General features: G+C 38.1%; 1 protein-coding gene across 1 annotated transcript in view; it reads left to right on the plus strand.

Annotated features, from left to right (window-relative positions):
• Nucleotides 1-17,161, plus strand: part of LOC118849937 (ATP-dependent translocase ABCB1-like) — a 496,364-nt gene that overhangs the window by 458,014 nt on the left and 21,189 nt on the right. Inside the window, exons 13-20 of the mRNA XM_036759044.1 lie at nt 817-987; nt 3,191-3,352; nt 4,327-4,506; nt 6,697-6,843; nt 8,032-8,139; nt 10,167-10,244; nt 12,844-12,927; nt 14,690-14,893. Of these exons, the coding sequence (XP_036614939.1) occupies nt 817-987; nt 3,191-3,352; nt 4,327-4,506; nt 6,697-6,843; nt 8,032-8,139; nt 10,167-10,244; nt 12,844-12,927; nt 14,690-14,893 (1,134 nt within the window). The remainder of the gene's footprint in view (nt 1-816; nt 988-3,190; nt 3,353-4,326; nt 4,507-6,696; nt 6,844-8,031; nt 8,140-10,166; nt 10,245-12,843; nt 12,928-14,689; nt 14,894-17,161) is intronic.

Here is a 17,161-nt window from a genome sequence, read left to right on the forward strand (position 1 = left end):
GACTTCTCTGTCTCCAGAGCTGCTGATTGCTGCTTCCACACAGAATAACTGATGTTTCCCTATGGACTACTTTCTCTGCTACGCTATCATGTGCTGGTTCTCCACTCAGTTGTAGCTTCTGAGGCACCTTCCCTCCTCATGTGGTTGTGACAGAGCACAGCCTAATGTGACCTATTTGTGCTCCTTTGTAAGTCAGCCCCACAGCTGCATCCATACAGCAAGAATCCCTCTGGTCAAATCTGTCATTTTGACTACTTTGCCTTCCTCTTTGACAGCAAGTCCCCAAGGCTCACCCGATATTTGGAATGGGGCAGATAAACTCTTTTCCCATCACCCCATCAGGTGCCCCTAAAAGTGAGCAAGCAATTATTTTCAGTAGGTTTACTTAGCAAGAATGGAAAGGGCAGGTTGGTTTTGCTGACTTTTGTCCCATATTCCTACCGCAGAACCCAAAGCACTGTTCTCCTTCCAGTGGTCTTTTGGCATTTTGTCTTCAGAAGTATATATGTGCATGTATACATATATGTTGCCTTTATGTTGTGTACGTGTGCATACATATGTGAGTATATTGTGTGCACATTTCTACACGTACTGTGTGTGTGTTTGGGTTGGGTACTTTTATTGGGCTTCCAGGGACTATGCCATTTGACCTGATGATGATGGCTTACCTCATCGTAGTAGCTTTACCTGATAAAGAGTTTCTTTCTTAGTAATGTATATCTAGAACATGGTGTGTCGATGTTCATTGTTGCAGGGGTTGTGATCTATGAAGAAACATCGGGAGCTACTGTAATTTGGGTTTTTTCTGTGTAATAGAAATTTGACACTCTGGTTGGAGAAAGAGGGGCTCAGCTGAGTGGAGGTCAGAAACAGAGGATAGCAATCGCTCGAGCTCTGGTTCGTAATCCCAAGATCCTTCTTCTTGATGAGGCAACGTCAGCCTTAGACACTGAAAGCGAAGCAGTTGTACAACAGGCACTGGATAAGGTCAGTGAATTTCAATAAAATGGATTTAGTTAGGAATAGGAAAAAGAATATGCCAATTTTATGCCCTTTAGAAAAATTGTTCTAAGAAAGCAGAATTTTCACCAGTAATTTCTAAGGTAATCACTCTCAGCCATTTTTTGTTTTCATAAGCAGAAGTGTAGCTAAGAAGAATAATTTTTTGAAAAACTTCGATAGTGCTTTAAAGTTTGTGAATACACATACAATACACATGTATGCATATATATATATATGTATATGTACCCAATATACAGGATGTCTCAGAAGCCTTAGTGCAATTTTTAAGTTTTAATAGGTTAAATAGCTTAAAACTGTACTAAAGCCCTAAGAGTTTTGGAAGGTAGACAGAAAGACAAGAGACTGGAAGAATAAAAGGGGTTGGGGGGAGCAGGCCAGCATATGCAGGGGGCAAATGTTTGTGTCTTGGTGCAATTTTAAACTATTGAAGCTTATATGTGTATATGCACACATAACCTTTTAATTTCCAAGGCTTAAATAAATATCAAAGTTACTGGCTGTACTGTTTATCTACATTGTTACAAGTCATTTTAAAAATAATTGTCAATGATGTGTTGGCTATGAAAATGATCGTAGCCAGAGACACCTTTACGCATTATTATAACTGCTACCTTATTTCTCAAAACACAGTCCCACCATTCAGTTATCTCAAGATACTGGCTAATGTCTTGTTAAGAATTCTTTTCTGTCTCTTCACCAGACGAGAGTCAAACTCTTTTATAGGGAATTAAATTTTTTCTTGGTCTTTTTTTCCCCCTCTGTCTTCTCCTAGTTTCTTGTAAGCCATCATGGTTAACAGTATCTAAACTCTCTCCTCGTAGATTCTTCATAGAATAACAGTTGAACTGCAACTATCCCATTGTCTTTTTAAGATACAATCACTATCTGGAGACTCATTGGTCAAGACCATTAAAGCTGGCTTTACATGGAATCCTAATTAAGTGTTGATCCTGCTCACTGTGTTACACAGTGTTTTAGATGTTTATTGAAGTAACAGTTATTTAAATTTAACTTGGAAGTCATAGAATGGGAACCAAGCATATAGCTACAGTTGCAAGTTTTTCTTTATAAAAAGTCTAAATTAATAATATATTCTAGGTTATATTCTAATTCTAGAAACCTTCAGTGCAGTTGTGCAAATTTAGGTTTAGCATTACCATTATATTAAGCTGATTCAAAGAATTATAGATTTAGAATTAAAAGGGACCTTAGGGGCCACCCCAGAGCAGCTAGGTGGCACAGTGGATAGAGCACCAGGTCTGGAGTCAGGAAGACTTATATTCAAATCCAGCCTTAGACACTTACTGGCTGTGTGACCCTGGGCAAGTCACTTAACCCTATTTGCCTCAGTTTCCTCATCTGTAAAATGAGCTGGAGAAGGAAATGGCAAAACCATTCCAGTGTCTTTACCAAGAATACCCCAAATGGAGTCACAAAACAACATATCATAGATGAGTACACTGAGATCTAGAGAGGTAAATCTGCTTGGCCCAGGTCATACAGCTAGCAAGTGAGAGAGGCAGAATTTGAACCCAAGCTCTGTGACTCTAGATCCATTGTATCATGGTGCCTCTGTGCTGCAGGCAAGTTAAAATGTCAATAAAAATTCAATCTACAACTCAGAACTTAAGCCTTTCAGGTCATCAGTTATCCCCTTTGATGCATTACCATTATCAATTGATCAACAATTAACTTATTAAGTGCCTACCATATACCAGATTCTCTGCTAGGTAGGTGTTGGAGATAAAAATAAAAACAATGAAACACCCTCTGGTGATAACATTGTCCTCACCACCTCAATGACAAGCTTGCAAGTCATTAAGTTATTTTTGGTACTCTTGACAGATTCATGATCTGTAGGTGTGGCTACTCCCTTCACCAATGCAGATTACACCCTATCTAATGGCTGTTGGTAATGTGCAATTCTTATACAGATCTTTCCATAAATTATGCAAAAAGGAACTGTCCAGAGTGCTAGAGACTTTCCTTTCTTTCTTTGAACATTCATGAGTACTAGTACACTGGAAAATGTATAGCATTGATAGATTCAGAAATTCTATTTTCAGAGTCACTGTTGCCTCCAGTACCATATCTTATTTGTACTTGATCTTGTGTTTATAGCAATTTTTAAAAATTTTTGCTTAATTCTAATTTGCTTATTTCATAGGCAAGAGAAGGCCGTACCACCATTGTTGTAGCACATCGTTTGTCTACAATCCGTAATGCAGATGTCATAGCTGGCTTTGAGGATGGAGTCATTGTGGAGCAAGGAAACCATAATGAATTAATGAGACAGGGAGGTGTTTACTTCAAACTTGTTACTATGCAGGTACATTTTTAGTATATCTTTTTTTTCAGTTTTTCTCTATAGACATGGGTTTTGCTATGATTTATACTATAAGTAAACAGCATCTCTCTTCAGGAACATTTTGTAAAGTAATAAAAATACTAAGTTTCAGCCCTGAACGTGGAGTAACTAAAGAAGAAAATTTGTGAATATAAATTGGAAATATGATTAATATCAAAGCCAAGACAAAAGTGATTGGGTCCTTGTAACTGCACAAGAAAGACAGTACAAAAGAGTATATGTAAGGAATCATTGTGGAAAAGAAAAAAGGAGATAGACTTGAAATATGTCACGTTTTGACATTGAGTTTCTAGATTTAAAAAAAATAAAATTTTCCTTGGATCATTTTATTTTGTTTACCTGCATGATTCTTATTGCAGTGGGTTTTAACGACATATTAATTTTATCTTTTAACATATAATACAAGTTGTATATATGTATGCATATGTGTATAAATATACATATGTTTATATGTTTTATGTTCAGTTATTTCAGTTGTGTCTGACTCTTTGTGACCCTATCTGGGGTTTTCTTGGCAAAGATACTGGAGTGGTTTGCCATTTCCTTCTTTAGCTCTTTTGACAGATGAGGAAACTGAGGCAAACAAGGTTAAGTGACTTGAACAGAGTCACAAAGCTAATAAGTGTCTGAGACCATATCTGAGAATTTAGGAAAATGAGTATTCCTCTCTCCAGGCTCTATCCACTGTGACACCTCATCTCCTCTCTGTATGTGTGTACATGCGTACATACATACGTACACACAAACATACTTACATAGATGAAGTAAACAGTTGAATAGCTAGCTATTTCTCACTAGTCTCTTACTGAAAAGCAATGAAGGACAAAATATTGACCTTAGCTACTCCAAATTAAAACTTAAATTTTCTTTGTTAAGCCAGATTAACTAAACAGCAGATACTGTCTTTAAAGCTTTTTTTTTTTTGCTTATTTTAGACAGGAGGAAAACAGATAGAATCAGAGGGTGCTACAGATGAAGAGACAGATGAAATGAGTGCCTCAGAATCAGCTACACAAGGTTTTGGATCCAGAAGCCTAAGAAGGCGATCAACTCGCTCAAGTATCAAGAAGCAACAGGGATCAGAGAAAAAAGGCACTGGAGAGGAGGAAACGCTTGTAAGTCTCTTGGTATTTTTCTGCTCATATGGCTGGGGATGTTTTGCCAAGGTGTGCAAGCAAGATCAGAGTTAAGCTGGAACCTAGCATCTAAAATTTAAAAGAAGCACGTGGCCCACAACAGAAAGTCAATTTTCTTTGCTTACCTTCACATGTCTGTCTTTCTATTAACTGCCTACTTTTCTCCTGTGGCTTCCTGCTTTCATGACCTTTAAAGAAAAAGATGATATAGCAGCAAAAACTCAGTAGCCATTTCACTGTAATAGTTCATCCTTAATTTCCTGAGTGTGACACCATCTTTGCATCTCAGCAGACTGTTCTTGGCTTGCAATGGACAAAAATAATTCTTTATTTAAAAATGCACGTCTCTCTCCTCTTTCCTGAGTTGGTGTGGAAAAGTAAATATACGCCAGAGACAGCTGATATTTCCCTATTTTTTGTTACAAGAATAAAATGTATCACTAAATAGCAGATAAATTTGGAAATGAAGGTCACATAGGGATATGTTTTATATCTATATATACATACATATATACAGTCATCTGTTCCACATCACAACTTTCCCCATCATGGTTACAGTATATTGTGGGTCAGCATAACAAATTAAATGAGAATTTTGGGGGAGTTTTGCAGAAACTTAAGACAAGAAAGAAAAAGTTTAGAAAGTCATGAATGCATAAAATATGTGTATGGTATTGTATAATAGCAATATATTTTATCTCTTAATACCATAATAATTCAGATTTCTTCTCCGGTACAAAGAGAGGGCCAAAAAATTTGATGAAGATTTTCCAGATTGCAGAGGCACTGGTCCCCTAACCCCCATGATATGGAAGGGAGAACTGTATATGCATATGTTAATTAAAAGTTTTTAAAATAAAGCAATTCAGCACCTAAGTATCAACCTTCTGATAATGGGCATCTTCAAGCTGAGCTATGTTGGTGCGTTCATGGTGGGCATACAGCCTTCACCAGCCTCATACTCAGAGCTTTTCCAGCCTGGCAGAACTCGTGAGAGCCCATTGTCCCACTGGCATAGCACTCAGTCAAGTCATACTAATAAGCATTCATTAAGTGCCTATTATATGCCAGGCACTGTGCTAAGTACTGGGGTTATAAGGTAACTTAGAATAATCTTCATGCCATGAGGATTTGCTTAGAATTAATTTACAAATGAAATTTATTTTTATTAAATTAATCATTGATGAAAAGTTAGACATTAAGAATTATTAACTAATAATTAATCATTGATGAAAAGTTAAACAAATTTTAAACAATGATAGTTTGGATCAAAGTTTCTGTCTGAAACAGTCACTAATGTGAAAGCAGAAACCAGGAGAAAAACTTTCACCCCTGCTCATCTTATCAAATTGACACTTTCCATAAAATGCACAATTTAAGTGAGTATTCTCTGGGTCACATAAGGGAAAGAACATAGTGTTCTAGGACTTGGATTCAAATTCTGCTTCTGAGACTTACAATCATCTAACCTACCTGGACTTCTATCTTCTTATCTGTAACATGGCAGGATTGGATCAGATGGTCTCCAGTGTCCTTTTCAGCTCTAAATCTGTGATTCCTTATTAATTATGTGAAAATTAGCAAATTGATATATTGATGATACCTTTTAAAAATACCTTGCTTAGCTTTTTTTTAAAACAAATCACTGAAACTGCTTTTCTGAGGTATAGGATCTAGAATTTAAAGTGAAAAAGAGCAATACTTGGGTGTTTTTTTCTTTTTATCATCACCTGACATCCTATGTTTTACACATAGCTGATGTTTATTGGAGTGCAGAAGGAAAACTATGGATGCCTTGCCTTGCATACTGACATGCGAATTTACCAGTCTTTTTAGTCCAGAGAGCACAAATATTTTAAAGTGAAAACTGCACACACTAAATCGAACCTAGTGTGACATGCCTGAATGACGACGGGCAATTATTGAAAGATTACAAAACAAACATCCTCCTGGTTGCCCAATTAGATTGATACTGGCTTGATTATTAATGATAAGCCACAGTAGAGGGGAGACGCAAGTGTGGGATGGTCTCTCTTTGCTGAGAGCTTTGATGAGACGAACCAGGCTGGAGAAAGTTTATACCTCTAAGCTTTAACTGCAAGCAGATAATGAAAATTCATGCCAGAGTTTGAAAGATCTATTACTTGTCCTGATATCTTTATTTTCTAGGATGAAAATGTGCCTCCAGTTTCTTTTTTCACAGTTCTGAAGATGAATAAGACAGAATGGCCTTATATTGTGGTTGGCACTATTTGTGCTCTTATCAATGGAGCTGTACGGCCATCATTTGCTATAATATTTTCCAGGATTATTGGGGTAAGAGCTATGAGTGGCATGACATACCAATGACTACAGGATTTTGAGCCTTGCTTTATGTAATCTGGTAAACACTTTGTGTCATAATTAAGGATTGGCTTTTAAAAAGTCACACCTTTAAACAAACTTAAACAAAACTCAACCTTGGGGATATAAAGAAAAAAAAGAGATTTAATGTGTTTCTAGTTCCAGGAGTGAGGGAATAAAGCCAGTTGAAATTGCCATTTCTGCAAATTCCTGTTGCACTTATTCTTTGGTATCTAGTGTAGGGATATAAAATGATAGGCTCCATCTATGCCCTTTTAGAAAGGGCAGCAAGAGTCAAAATGACTCCATTAGGCTATTGATGGATCTATTTCAATATAAGCAGTAATTGCAGTAGGAGAAAGAGTGCTAGATTTGGATTCAGGAAATGTGGATTTGAAGTGACTCTGCACTGTGTATATTTTTCAAGCAAGTCATGACCTCTCATGACTCCAGTCCTCATCTATTAAATGAGAAGGTAGATGATTTTAGTTTCTGTTCCAAATCTAAAATTCTACAATCCTAGTTTAAAGTTGGATTTGTTCATTCACTCTTATCTATCTTATGAATGGTTGAGGTATGATGGTTGTTTGGATATGAGAGGTGAGAGGGAGCTATGAGTCAGAGATAATGCCAAAGGTTGGCACCAGGTGTCACAGATTGCAGTGTAGAGTCAGAAGAACAGCATTTGAAGTTCTGGTGATATGCCCAAGTGAGATCCTTTATGCAGGTGGAGATGTGGGTCTGGAGCTCAGAGAAGAGGCCAGATGAGTCCCCTGTCACACTCACTGCTATGTTCTTGGTATTGTAGTGAAATAATCCATCTTTTGCCAAAAGAGGAAGCCCTGTGTGTCAGTTCACTGTATGTTTAAAACCCTCAACCTTGCCTTCCTTTACTATTTGTAGAGAACTATTGTTTTCACATGATACTAATTTGCTTCACATGTGGTACTCATTCAGTCCACATAAAATGTAAATGAATTAAATTAAAAATTTTAGACAAAGGTATGAATTATAAAGTTACTAAGAGAAAATTAATAAGTCTTTAAGTTAGACATCCTCAAAAAAAACAGTGGTTCCATTGGTATTTTAAGACCTCTCTTGGCAAAAGAATATTGGGGCACACACTACATTCCTTTGATAAAAATAAATTATTTTTTGTAGGTCTTTACACAAGCGAATTCTGATGATAAAAGACGGCGTGATAGTGATTTGTTTTCACTGTTGTTTTTAATGCTTGGATTTATTTCTTTCATTAGCTATTTTCTTCAGGTATGTATCCATATTTTTCACTTATTTTCTACAAATTTGTGTACATGTTTTCTCCCTTACAGAATATAAGCTCTTAGAGGGCAGGAACTGTTTCATGTTTGTCTTAGAGTAATCAGTCAATCCACAAGCAGTTGTTAAAGCTTATGAAGGGCCAGACCCTGGGTGCTGTGGATACAAAGAGAAAAATATAAAAGGACCCTTACTCCCATGAGGCTTACCTTCTATTGGGGGAGACGATATAGAAGGAGATGTAGAATAAATACAAAATAAATACAAGTTACAGGCAAGGTAGTTATGGAGCAGGGATAACAGTAATTAAGGAGACCACCAAAGTCTCTGCGCCTGACACATGGTGAATGTTTAATCAATGCTTGTTGATTATCCAGTGATGGTTAAAAGTATAACTAGAAGTGAGTAGAGCACCAGCCCTGGAGTCAGGAGTACCTGACTTGAAATCTGGCCTCAGCCACTTGACACATGTACTAGTTGTGTGACCTGAGGCAAGTCACTTAACCCCAATTACACTGCCAAAAAAGGAAAAAGAAAGTATAACTATGGTTCAGTCTACTTGGGAGTGTACTCTGTTGATTTTGCTAAAAGATGGGTCAGCCTTGATAAAATATGTACGGGTTCTTCTGTCTCCTCTTTGTTTCATCTCTATCCCCTCACAATTCCTACTTAGCATTCTCCTTCCCCCCCCACCCCCTGCAAATTGCATAATATACATTGAGAATATAGTTTGAATAAGAGGGAACTGAGCATGGGATTTAATATCATAATTACATGTGGAATTTGGGAGGACCCTAAAATTCCTTGCATTGATCCAAACAAATAAATTACATTAAATGAAATGTCAACCTTTGGCCTAGAAAAGAAGCACTCAGAAGTAAGTCACATGAGACTTAAAATGAAAATGTATAAATTAAGGCTGGCATTTACACAAATGGGAATGTTCCCTAAGTGACAATTATACTTGCGCCTTAAGGTAAAAACATCAGTAGCAACAAAAAGCCAGTAAAGAACATAGTTCTCAAGAATCCAATATTATAGCTTTCAAATGACTTGAATGAAATTGCAAACTTAAAGATGAAGTGCTGTCTGAATCTGTCCATTGTACTTTCTTCTCCAATGTAATTCCTTTTGTCTGGCCATGCTCTCTGAACACCTATAGTCATAGAGTTATCATTTAGTAATGCAATACAATCCAACAAGATTTTGTCAAGGGCCTTCTCATTAGACAACATTGTGCTAGTGGGCAAGGCTTCAAAACCAAAATGAAAAAAAAAATGGATCCTGCCTGCAAAGGGACTTCCATTGTATTGGGAAGATATAACATGTAAATAGAAATGTGTATACATGATAACATGAGGAAAGAGAGAATACTAATAGCCAGGGAAACAGAGGGTGATCAGCACATGAGTGCCAGATACTCACCACAGGCATGACAGAAAAAAATGGAAAACCAGGCCTCCTTCTTTCCAGGAGGTAACGCAGAAGTACCTGAAGCAGCTTATATGTGTACAACGGCAAAATAAAAAAGTGTAAGATTGCACAGTACCAACTACTAGAATTCTAAGAATTCACAGAAGGGAAAGGTCATAGGAGAGTGAAAGTAGCCAAGGAAGATTTCATTGAAACAATGGGTCTTGAGCCAGGGCCTTGAAGGCTAGCAGTGTGGAATTTAGATAAACAGAGAAATCTATGGCAAAAATATGGCAAAAATGTATCCTATGAGGGGACTAGGCCAACTGGAACAGAAATCTAGACCAAAAAAAGTACTCGTCCATTAAAGTCATGTGGCAAACCAACACCAGGAAGCAGATGTGCCTTTGGCTTTGGGGTTCCTCAGTGGTGATAATCCACCACTACCAATAGTCTTCTATTAAAGAAAACTCTGGAAAGAGATATTTGTAAATATTGTAATATTTATAAATAAACTAGTGCTTAGCATGGTGCCTGGTATATGGCAAAGGCTTGATAAATGCTTCTTCCCTTCCTTTCCCTAATGCGTTCTTTCTTTTCGACAGGGTTTCACATTTGGCAAAGCTGGAGAGATTCTTACCAAGAGACTCCGATACAAGGCCTTTAAAGCAATGTTGAGACAGGTATTCTTTTTAAGTCACAAATTGATAGTGATGATAAAATGAATGCCATCTGTTGCCTGGATTCTTTTTCAAGAATAATTTCACCACCATCTTATAAATTAGCCCCTGAATCAAGAGTTAAATAATTTGATGATGGGAAAATTAGAATGATAATGCAAACTTAAAATCTATCCACATAAGACTTTGCATTAATTCATGTTTAGGTCACTAATGCTCCTGGATGCTGGAAATACCCTAATTTTTTCATTTTCAAGGGCAGGAGAGAGGTTGGCAGGCACTACAGGGGTTTTGTTAAATCTGCAAAATGATTTTACTCTTCATGGTTTGAGATGAGTGCTACTTCACCTCAAGGGAGGAAAAAATCTGCCCTGGATCAGCACGTATAAAGATATTTTTCAGCCCTAGAATATGTCAGGCAAGGCTAGTACTTCTAAAGATGTGACCAAGAGAGATTTTCTAAGGACTTGTCAGTGAATACTGGAACAGTGATCCAGAAGGATGAATTAAATATGTATATGATTGCAGGAGTGAAGAGCATCAGATAGACCTCAGCTAGTTCTGTGACTAGCAAGATTGCCAAGAGATTGAAAGAGCTGATTCCTCCTTATCTTAGGTATCATGTAACTTAGAGCTCAAGGAGGATAATGGAGACCCAGAAGGATGATTTCTCAAGGTCACACAGGTAGTGAATTAGAAGATCCAGGATTCAAACCCAGGCCATCACACATAAGATCCAGGGGTCTTTGTGTTAGTCATTTAGCATTTATCAGTCACTTATTATATGCCAAGCTTGGAAATAAGCAAGAGGGGGGTAAAAACCAATCCCTGCTCTCAAGGAACCCACAGTGTTAAAATCCCAATGGAGAGACAACATGGAAACAACTATGTGCAAACACGATATAGTCTGAATAAAAGGGGGTGGAGGGGATCATCTCAGAGAGAAGGCACTAAAATTAATGAGGACTGGGAAAGGCTTCCTATAGAAGGGGGGGTGGACCTTGCTGTGAAAGGAGTTTGTCTTCTTTCTCTTGAATTGGAATTCCAAGATCAGGGTTCAAATTCTGTATCTGTCAATTTTCCTGGGCAAATGGCTTCATCTTTCTGGTAAAATGAGGAGATTAAACTAAATGATCTCAAAAGGCCTTCCATATACCAGGATTTGAACTTGTAATTCCCAGCTTCAGCCCTCCAAGTGGAGCATTCTTTCTGTTACACCATATAAAAGACCCCAGTGGTGTAACAAGCTTTTGCTCCCCCTCAGGGATATAATATTTAGTATAAGATCTAGCTACTCAAACTGGGGAAAACAGCTAGAATTTATACAGCCCTTTACAGTTTGGAAGCAGTTTGCACAGGTTATCTCATTTGAGCCTCAGAACAACTCTGAGGTAGATGATGTCATTATCCCCATTTTACAGATGACAAAACTGAATCTGGCAGTTGGTCCCTGATGCTTTCATTGCAAGACTCTGTCTTTCTCCTGTGGCTCCACTTATGGGATCATAGATTTACAGATGGAAGGAGCCTTAGAGGTTATCAGACATAACTTTCTTATTTTATAAAATAAGTGAAGAGAGCACTGCCTTTGGAGTCAGAGGACCTGGGTTAGAATCTTAGCCCTGCCAGCTGTAAAATCGGGGGGATGGACTAGATGTCCAGGTCTGTCATTGGTTTAACACTGTCAGTGCTGGCAGAGACCAGTCACCACCCATCCTCCCAGAAGAGACTATTTTCAGTATGATGTATGCCTTGAGAGTTGGCCTCTAGTTTTTCTACTTGTGAGTAATGGGAGAAGTTAGAGATCAGTACTGCCACTGTGGCATCCTGAGGCTTCACCTGCATCCAACGCTGCTCCCCTTCTCTCTCCTTCAGTCCTAGGCAAGGACAGCCCAAGTACAAAAGGTGGATGTATGTTTTATACAGTAGCCCTTCATTGCCTTTGTTTTTAAAAATAATGTATTTTATTTTTAATTTATGGAATAAAACAAGCATCTCCATAACATAGTATAATAAAAAAGATGATTGCATGTGAAACTGCAAATCTACCATGCACTGCTTAGCACTCCTTCCAAATACACAACAAAGTTAATATATAAGTATTTTTCCCTTTTTTTCTTCCCTCCCTCCATCTTGCCCTAGAGATGGTCTTGATTAGACACAAATAGGTTTCTATATATGCGTGTGTGTATATATATGTGTGTGTGTGTGTGTGTGTGTGTATTTCATGTATATGTGTATGTGTGTGTGGAATTACTCTATACCTACTTCTATTTATCAGTTCTTTCTCTGGGTGCAGATAGCCTCTCTCTTCATGTGTTCTTTTTAGTTCATTTGGGTATTAATAATAGTCGAAATGACTTAGTCGCTCAATGTCATTCTTGAAACAATATTGCTGTTACTGTATACAATGTTCTCTTGGTTCTGCTCATTTCACTCTTCATTATTTCACATAGTGGTATTCATTGCCTTTCTTTGAACCCATCCCTATTCTCAGGGAAAGGAAATGGGGATAAAGAGAAGATAATTTAACAAAGGGGGGAAATGGACATAGTATGCAATGTTCTCTACCCATAAGTGAAAAATTTGGTTTTTGCTGCAGGATGTAAGCTGGTTTGATGACCCTAAAAACAGCACCGGTGCTCTGACTACAAGACTTGCTACTGATGCCTCCCAAGTCAAAGGGGTAAGAACCAGGCTTCCTTTTGGCTTTCTTCCTGGCATTCTTTGAGTTAAGTATGAAATTGATATTCTTCTTCTGTGCATTTTCATCACTTTTAAAGACATTGTATAAAAATACAAAGTACCTATCCAGGGGTGGGGAACCTGCAGGCTCGAGGCCACATGTGGCCTTTTAGGTCCTTGGGTGAGGCCTTTTGACTGAGTCCAAGTTTTACAGAACAAATCCTTTTATTAAGGGGATTTGTTCTGTGAAGTTTGGATTCAGTCAAAGGGCTGCACTTGAGGACATAGAGGGCCACATGTGGCCTCGAGGCCGCAGGTTCCCCATCCTGATACTCTATGATATCTAAAGAAGCTGTAAGTTTTCTTGAATGGCCTCTTATCTTTTGTAAATTCTGGAGACTACCAATCGAGTAAGCTTTTATTAAGCGCCTACTATGTACAAGGCACGGACATGGGGATTCAGATGTGAAAAAGAGTCTCTGCCCTCTGCTAGGTGGTGCAGTGGATAGAGCACTGGCCATGGAGTCAGGAAGACCTGAATTCACATTTGACCTCAGAGGCTTACTTAGCTATATGACCCTGATCAAGTCACTTAACTTTTCTTTATCTCAGTTTCCTCAACCATGGAATGAGAATAACCATAGCACCTATCTTGCAAGGTTGAGTCAATGTTCTTAAAAGCCCTTAACACAGAGCCTGGCACATAGTAGGCACTACATCAGTGTTTGTTCCTTGCCCTCAGGGAGTTTATCCATCATGCCTTCGGGTAACTTTCAGAATTTATCTGATTTGATCACTGAAGTGGTTAGAGGACAAGGATCAAAGATGTGCATGAACAAGTTACAGGAATGTGGAGCTCTGTGGAACCTTGGAGGTCATGGTTTTACAAAGGAAGAAACAGAAGCCAGGCAGATTCAGTGATTTGCCCAAGGTGACACATCTATTTATTAGATGGCACAATGCATAGAGCACTGGGCCTGCAGACAGGAAGACCTGAGTTCAAAATGTGCCTTAGACACTGACTAGCTGTATGACCCTGGTCGAGTCACTAATCTACTATTTGCTTCAGTTTCCTCAACTGTTTTTTGTTTTGTTTTTTGGAGGGGGGAAGGCAGGGCAATTGGGGTTCAGTGACTTGCCCAAGGTCACACAGTCTGAGGGACAGATTTGAACTCGGGTCCTCCTGACTCCAGGACCCGTGCTTTACTCACTGTGCCACCTAGCTGCCCCTAGTTTCCTCAACTGTAAAGTGAAGATAATAATAGCATCTACCTCAAAGAGTTGTTGTGAAGATAAATGTGACAATATTTATAAAAAGCACTTAATGCACTGTCTGACACATAATAAATGCTATTTAAATCTTATTATTCTGTATTATTACCAGATGTAACAGAGGTAAAATGAGGGAGTTATAGCCATGAAGATCTGAGTTCAAATTCTGCCTCAGTCACTTACTAGCTGTATGACCCTGCGCAAGTCACTCAAGCTTATGTCTCTGTCTATAAAGTGGGGATAATAATGGCGTCTGACTCACTTGGCTGTTGCAAGGATTGAATGAATTAACATGTAAAGCCCTTTACAAACCTTAACCTGCCATATAAATGCTAGCTATTTCTATTATTTCACCAACAAGATATTCAGTTGGGGAGTTTGTGATTAGATTCTTTTATTTTGTTCTTTTATTCAGTTATCTTTTTATTTTATTCTTTCATTCAGTCAAAGGTAAGCATATTGCATTTTTTAATTGTTGTTATGTTTTCTAGGCCGCCGGTGCTAGACTGGCTCTTATTGCCCAGAATGTAGCCAATCTTGGGACTGCAATCATCATCGCATTTGTCTACGGCTGGCAGTTAACCCTCTTGCTCTTAGCCATCGTACCCATCATAGCAATTGCGGCAATTATTCAAATGAAAATGCTGGCTGGACATGCCCAGAAAGATAAGGAAGAATTAGAGGGTGCTGGAAAGGTCAGTCCAACTCATAGGCTCTGATTATTTATCCCTTGAAGTAACGGTCATTCCTCAGTAGATTTGGGAACTGAAGCCAAGAAGGAAAGCCTCTCATGTATCTTCAGTTGGGTTGAAGACAAAGTCTAGGGCTTCCTGGTTTTTTGCCTGATATCTACTATAGTTTTTCTCATTTAAAAAATGTTTAATATGAATAAATTAACATCATGTAACCCAGAGAACATTTAAACTCATAACTATTTATGGTCAAAAATATGCTTAAGTATGCAAAAAATAAGAATTTATTGATAAATCCCTCTAAAGCTCCTTCCAAGTTGTATGTTCATCTGTTAGGAAAATATCTTCTTTACGTGATTTTAGTTTCTTGTATGTACTATTCTCAGTATGTTTTATTTTGCTTTGAAAAATTTTAAATGAGTTTTTATATCTCTCCCCTTCTTCATATATGTTTTTCTTAATGAGAATCTCATATTCCAGGGCATGGATGTACCACTTTTCAACCAAACCCCAGCCGTTGGGCACTTAGGTTGTTTCCAGTTTGTCATTATTAAAAGTAATAATTATAAATGTTGTTTAGAGATTTTTTTTAAATTGCCACCTTTGGAGTATAAATCAACATTAACTTTCTTTTTTATTTAGTTTCGTATTTTTTTTCCATTACCAAATGAGGTAAAATCTCCATGTCTTTGTTTGGGTCTGCTGAAATGGAATGAAAGAAGGAATGTTGCCAAAGAACAGTTGAGTAGAGAAAGTGTAACAAATGGTTAATTAGTTGAATGGTTTCATGATAAAGCTAGGTTTATGATAGGGTCTGATCTTAATGATGTCCTTGCGATATGACTTTCATTGGGACAAATAATCCTCTAGACCAGCAGCACAGCAGTAGTGATGACCAACTGGCATTAGTGATATGCAAAGCTTATATGAAGGTATCCTGATGTGTGGTCTGTGGCTATCCAAGCATGTTGACTGGCCCATTAATTTTTGCAGCTGTGATTTCTATAGATTAATCTGGGCTGCAAACTTTGGAACCAATTCTGGACAATGGCATGAATTTAGAGTTAATATCCTTAAATCAGTAAGTGATCTGGTCAGTTTCTGAAGGTCATCATATTTATACCAAATCAAGTCAACAAAAATTAGAGGTTACAGTGTGCCAGTCATTGTGCTAAGTTCTGGGAATACAAAGAAAGGCAGAATCAATCCTTGCCTCAAGCAGTTCACAGTTTAATAGGGAAGACAACATGTAAACACTTAGGTACAAATTTTTCCAAGGAGACACACAGACGGAAAGAATAATTTGGAGGTGATCTCAGAGGAAAGGTACTCATGTTAAAGGGGATTGGGAAAGGCTTCTTACCGGAGGTAGAATTTTAGCTGAGACTTGAAGGGAGCCATGGAAAGTCATGAAGGGAGAGAATTCCAGGCATGAGGGACATCCAGTGAAAGTGCATAGGGTCAAGATGGAGGATCTTGTCACTGGAAGCCAGCATCCCTGTATCATAGAATATCTGGATGATAGTAAAATATAAGTAGGAAGAGGCCAAGTTATGAGGGATTTTAAAAGCCGAATAGGATTTTCTGTTTGACTCTGGAGGTTAAATAGAGGTACTAGCATTTATTAATGGGAGTGATATGGTCAGTGAAAGATGGAATAAAGTGGGGAAAGCCTCAAGGCAAGGAGACCAAAGACAAGCACGTTGCAGTGATCCAGGCACCAGGTTATGGTCCCTTCCACCACAGTGGTGGCTGTGCCAGAGAGAAGAGGGACATGTAAGACTAACCTGTGAATAAAATACTTGTAACCAATTGCTTAATAAACTAAGTACTATACTTAGTTTTGTTTATTTGTAGGAGCAATGAGAAAAGCTAGGAATAAATTATATGACCCCATGGGGGGACTCTCTCGAGGAAGCAATCCTAAGATTTAGATGTTAGACCCAACTTGTGAACCTGTCAAAATCAGGTATCACAATGAGTCTTACGTTTTGCCATTAAGGAGAATGAGGAAAAAGGGGGTAAGGACTGATGTATTACTTGGTAGCCTTGGTTCTCACTGGCAGAGGTACAGTTTGAAAAGCAATGGGGAAGAGTCAGTCCACATGCCCCTGAACAGTGTCTCGTCACAACTGCTCTAGGTTGCCAACCCATTTTAAAGGTAATTTTTAATAATGATTGTTTTAGTGATGGAAACATTTTATCTTTTTAATCTTTTAAAAGTTGAAATATATATTTCTGCAACAGTTGGGGAGGGTGGGGAATGGATAG

This window comes from Trichosurus vulpecula, chromosome 5, assembly GCF_011100635.1.
Source record: "Trichosurus vulpecula isolate mTriVul1 chromosome 5, mTriVul1.pri, whole genome shotgun sequence".
In the NCBI taxonomy this organism is placed as follows: Eukaryota; Metazoa; Chordata; class Mammalia; order Diprotodontia; family Phalangeridae; genus Trichosurus; species Trichosurus vulpecula.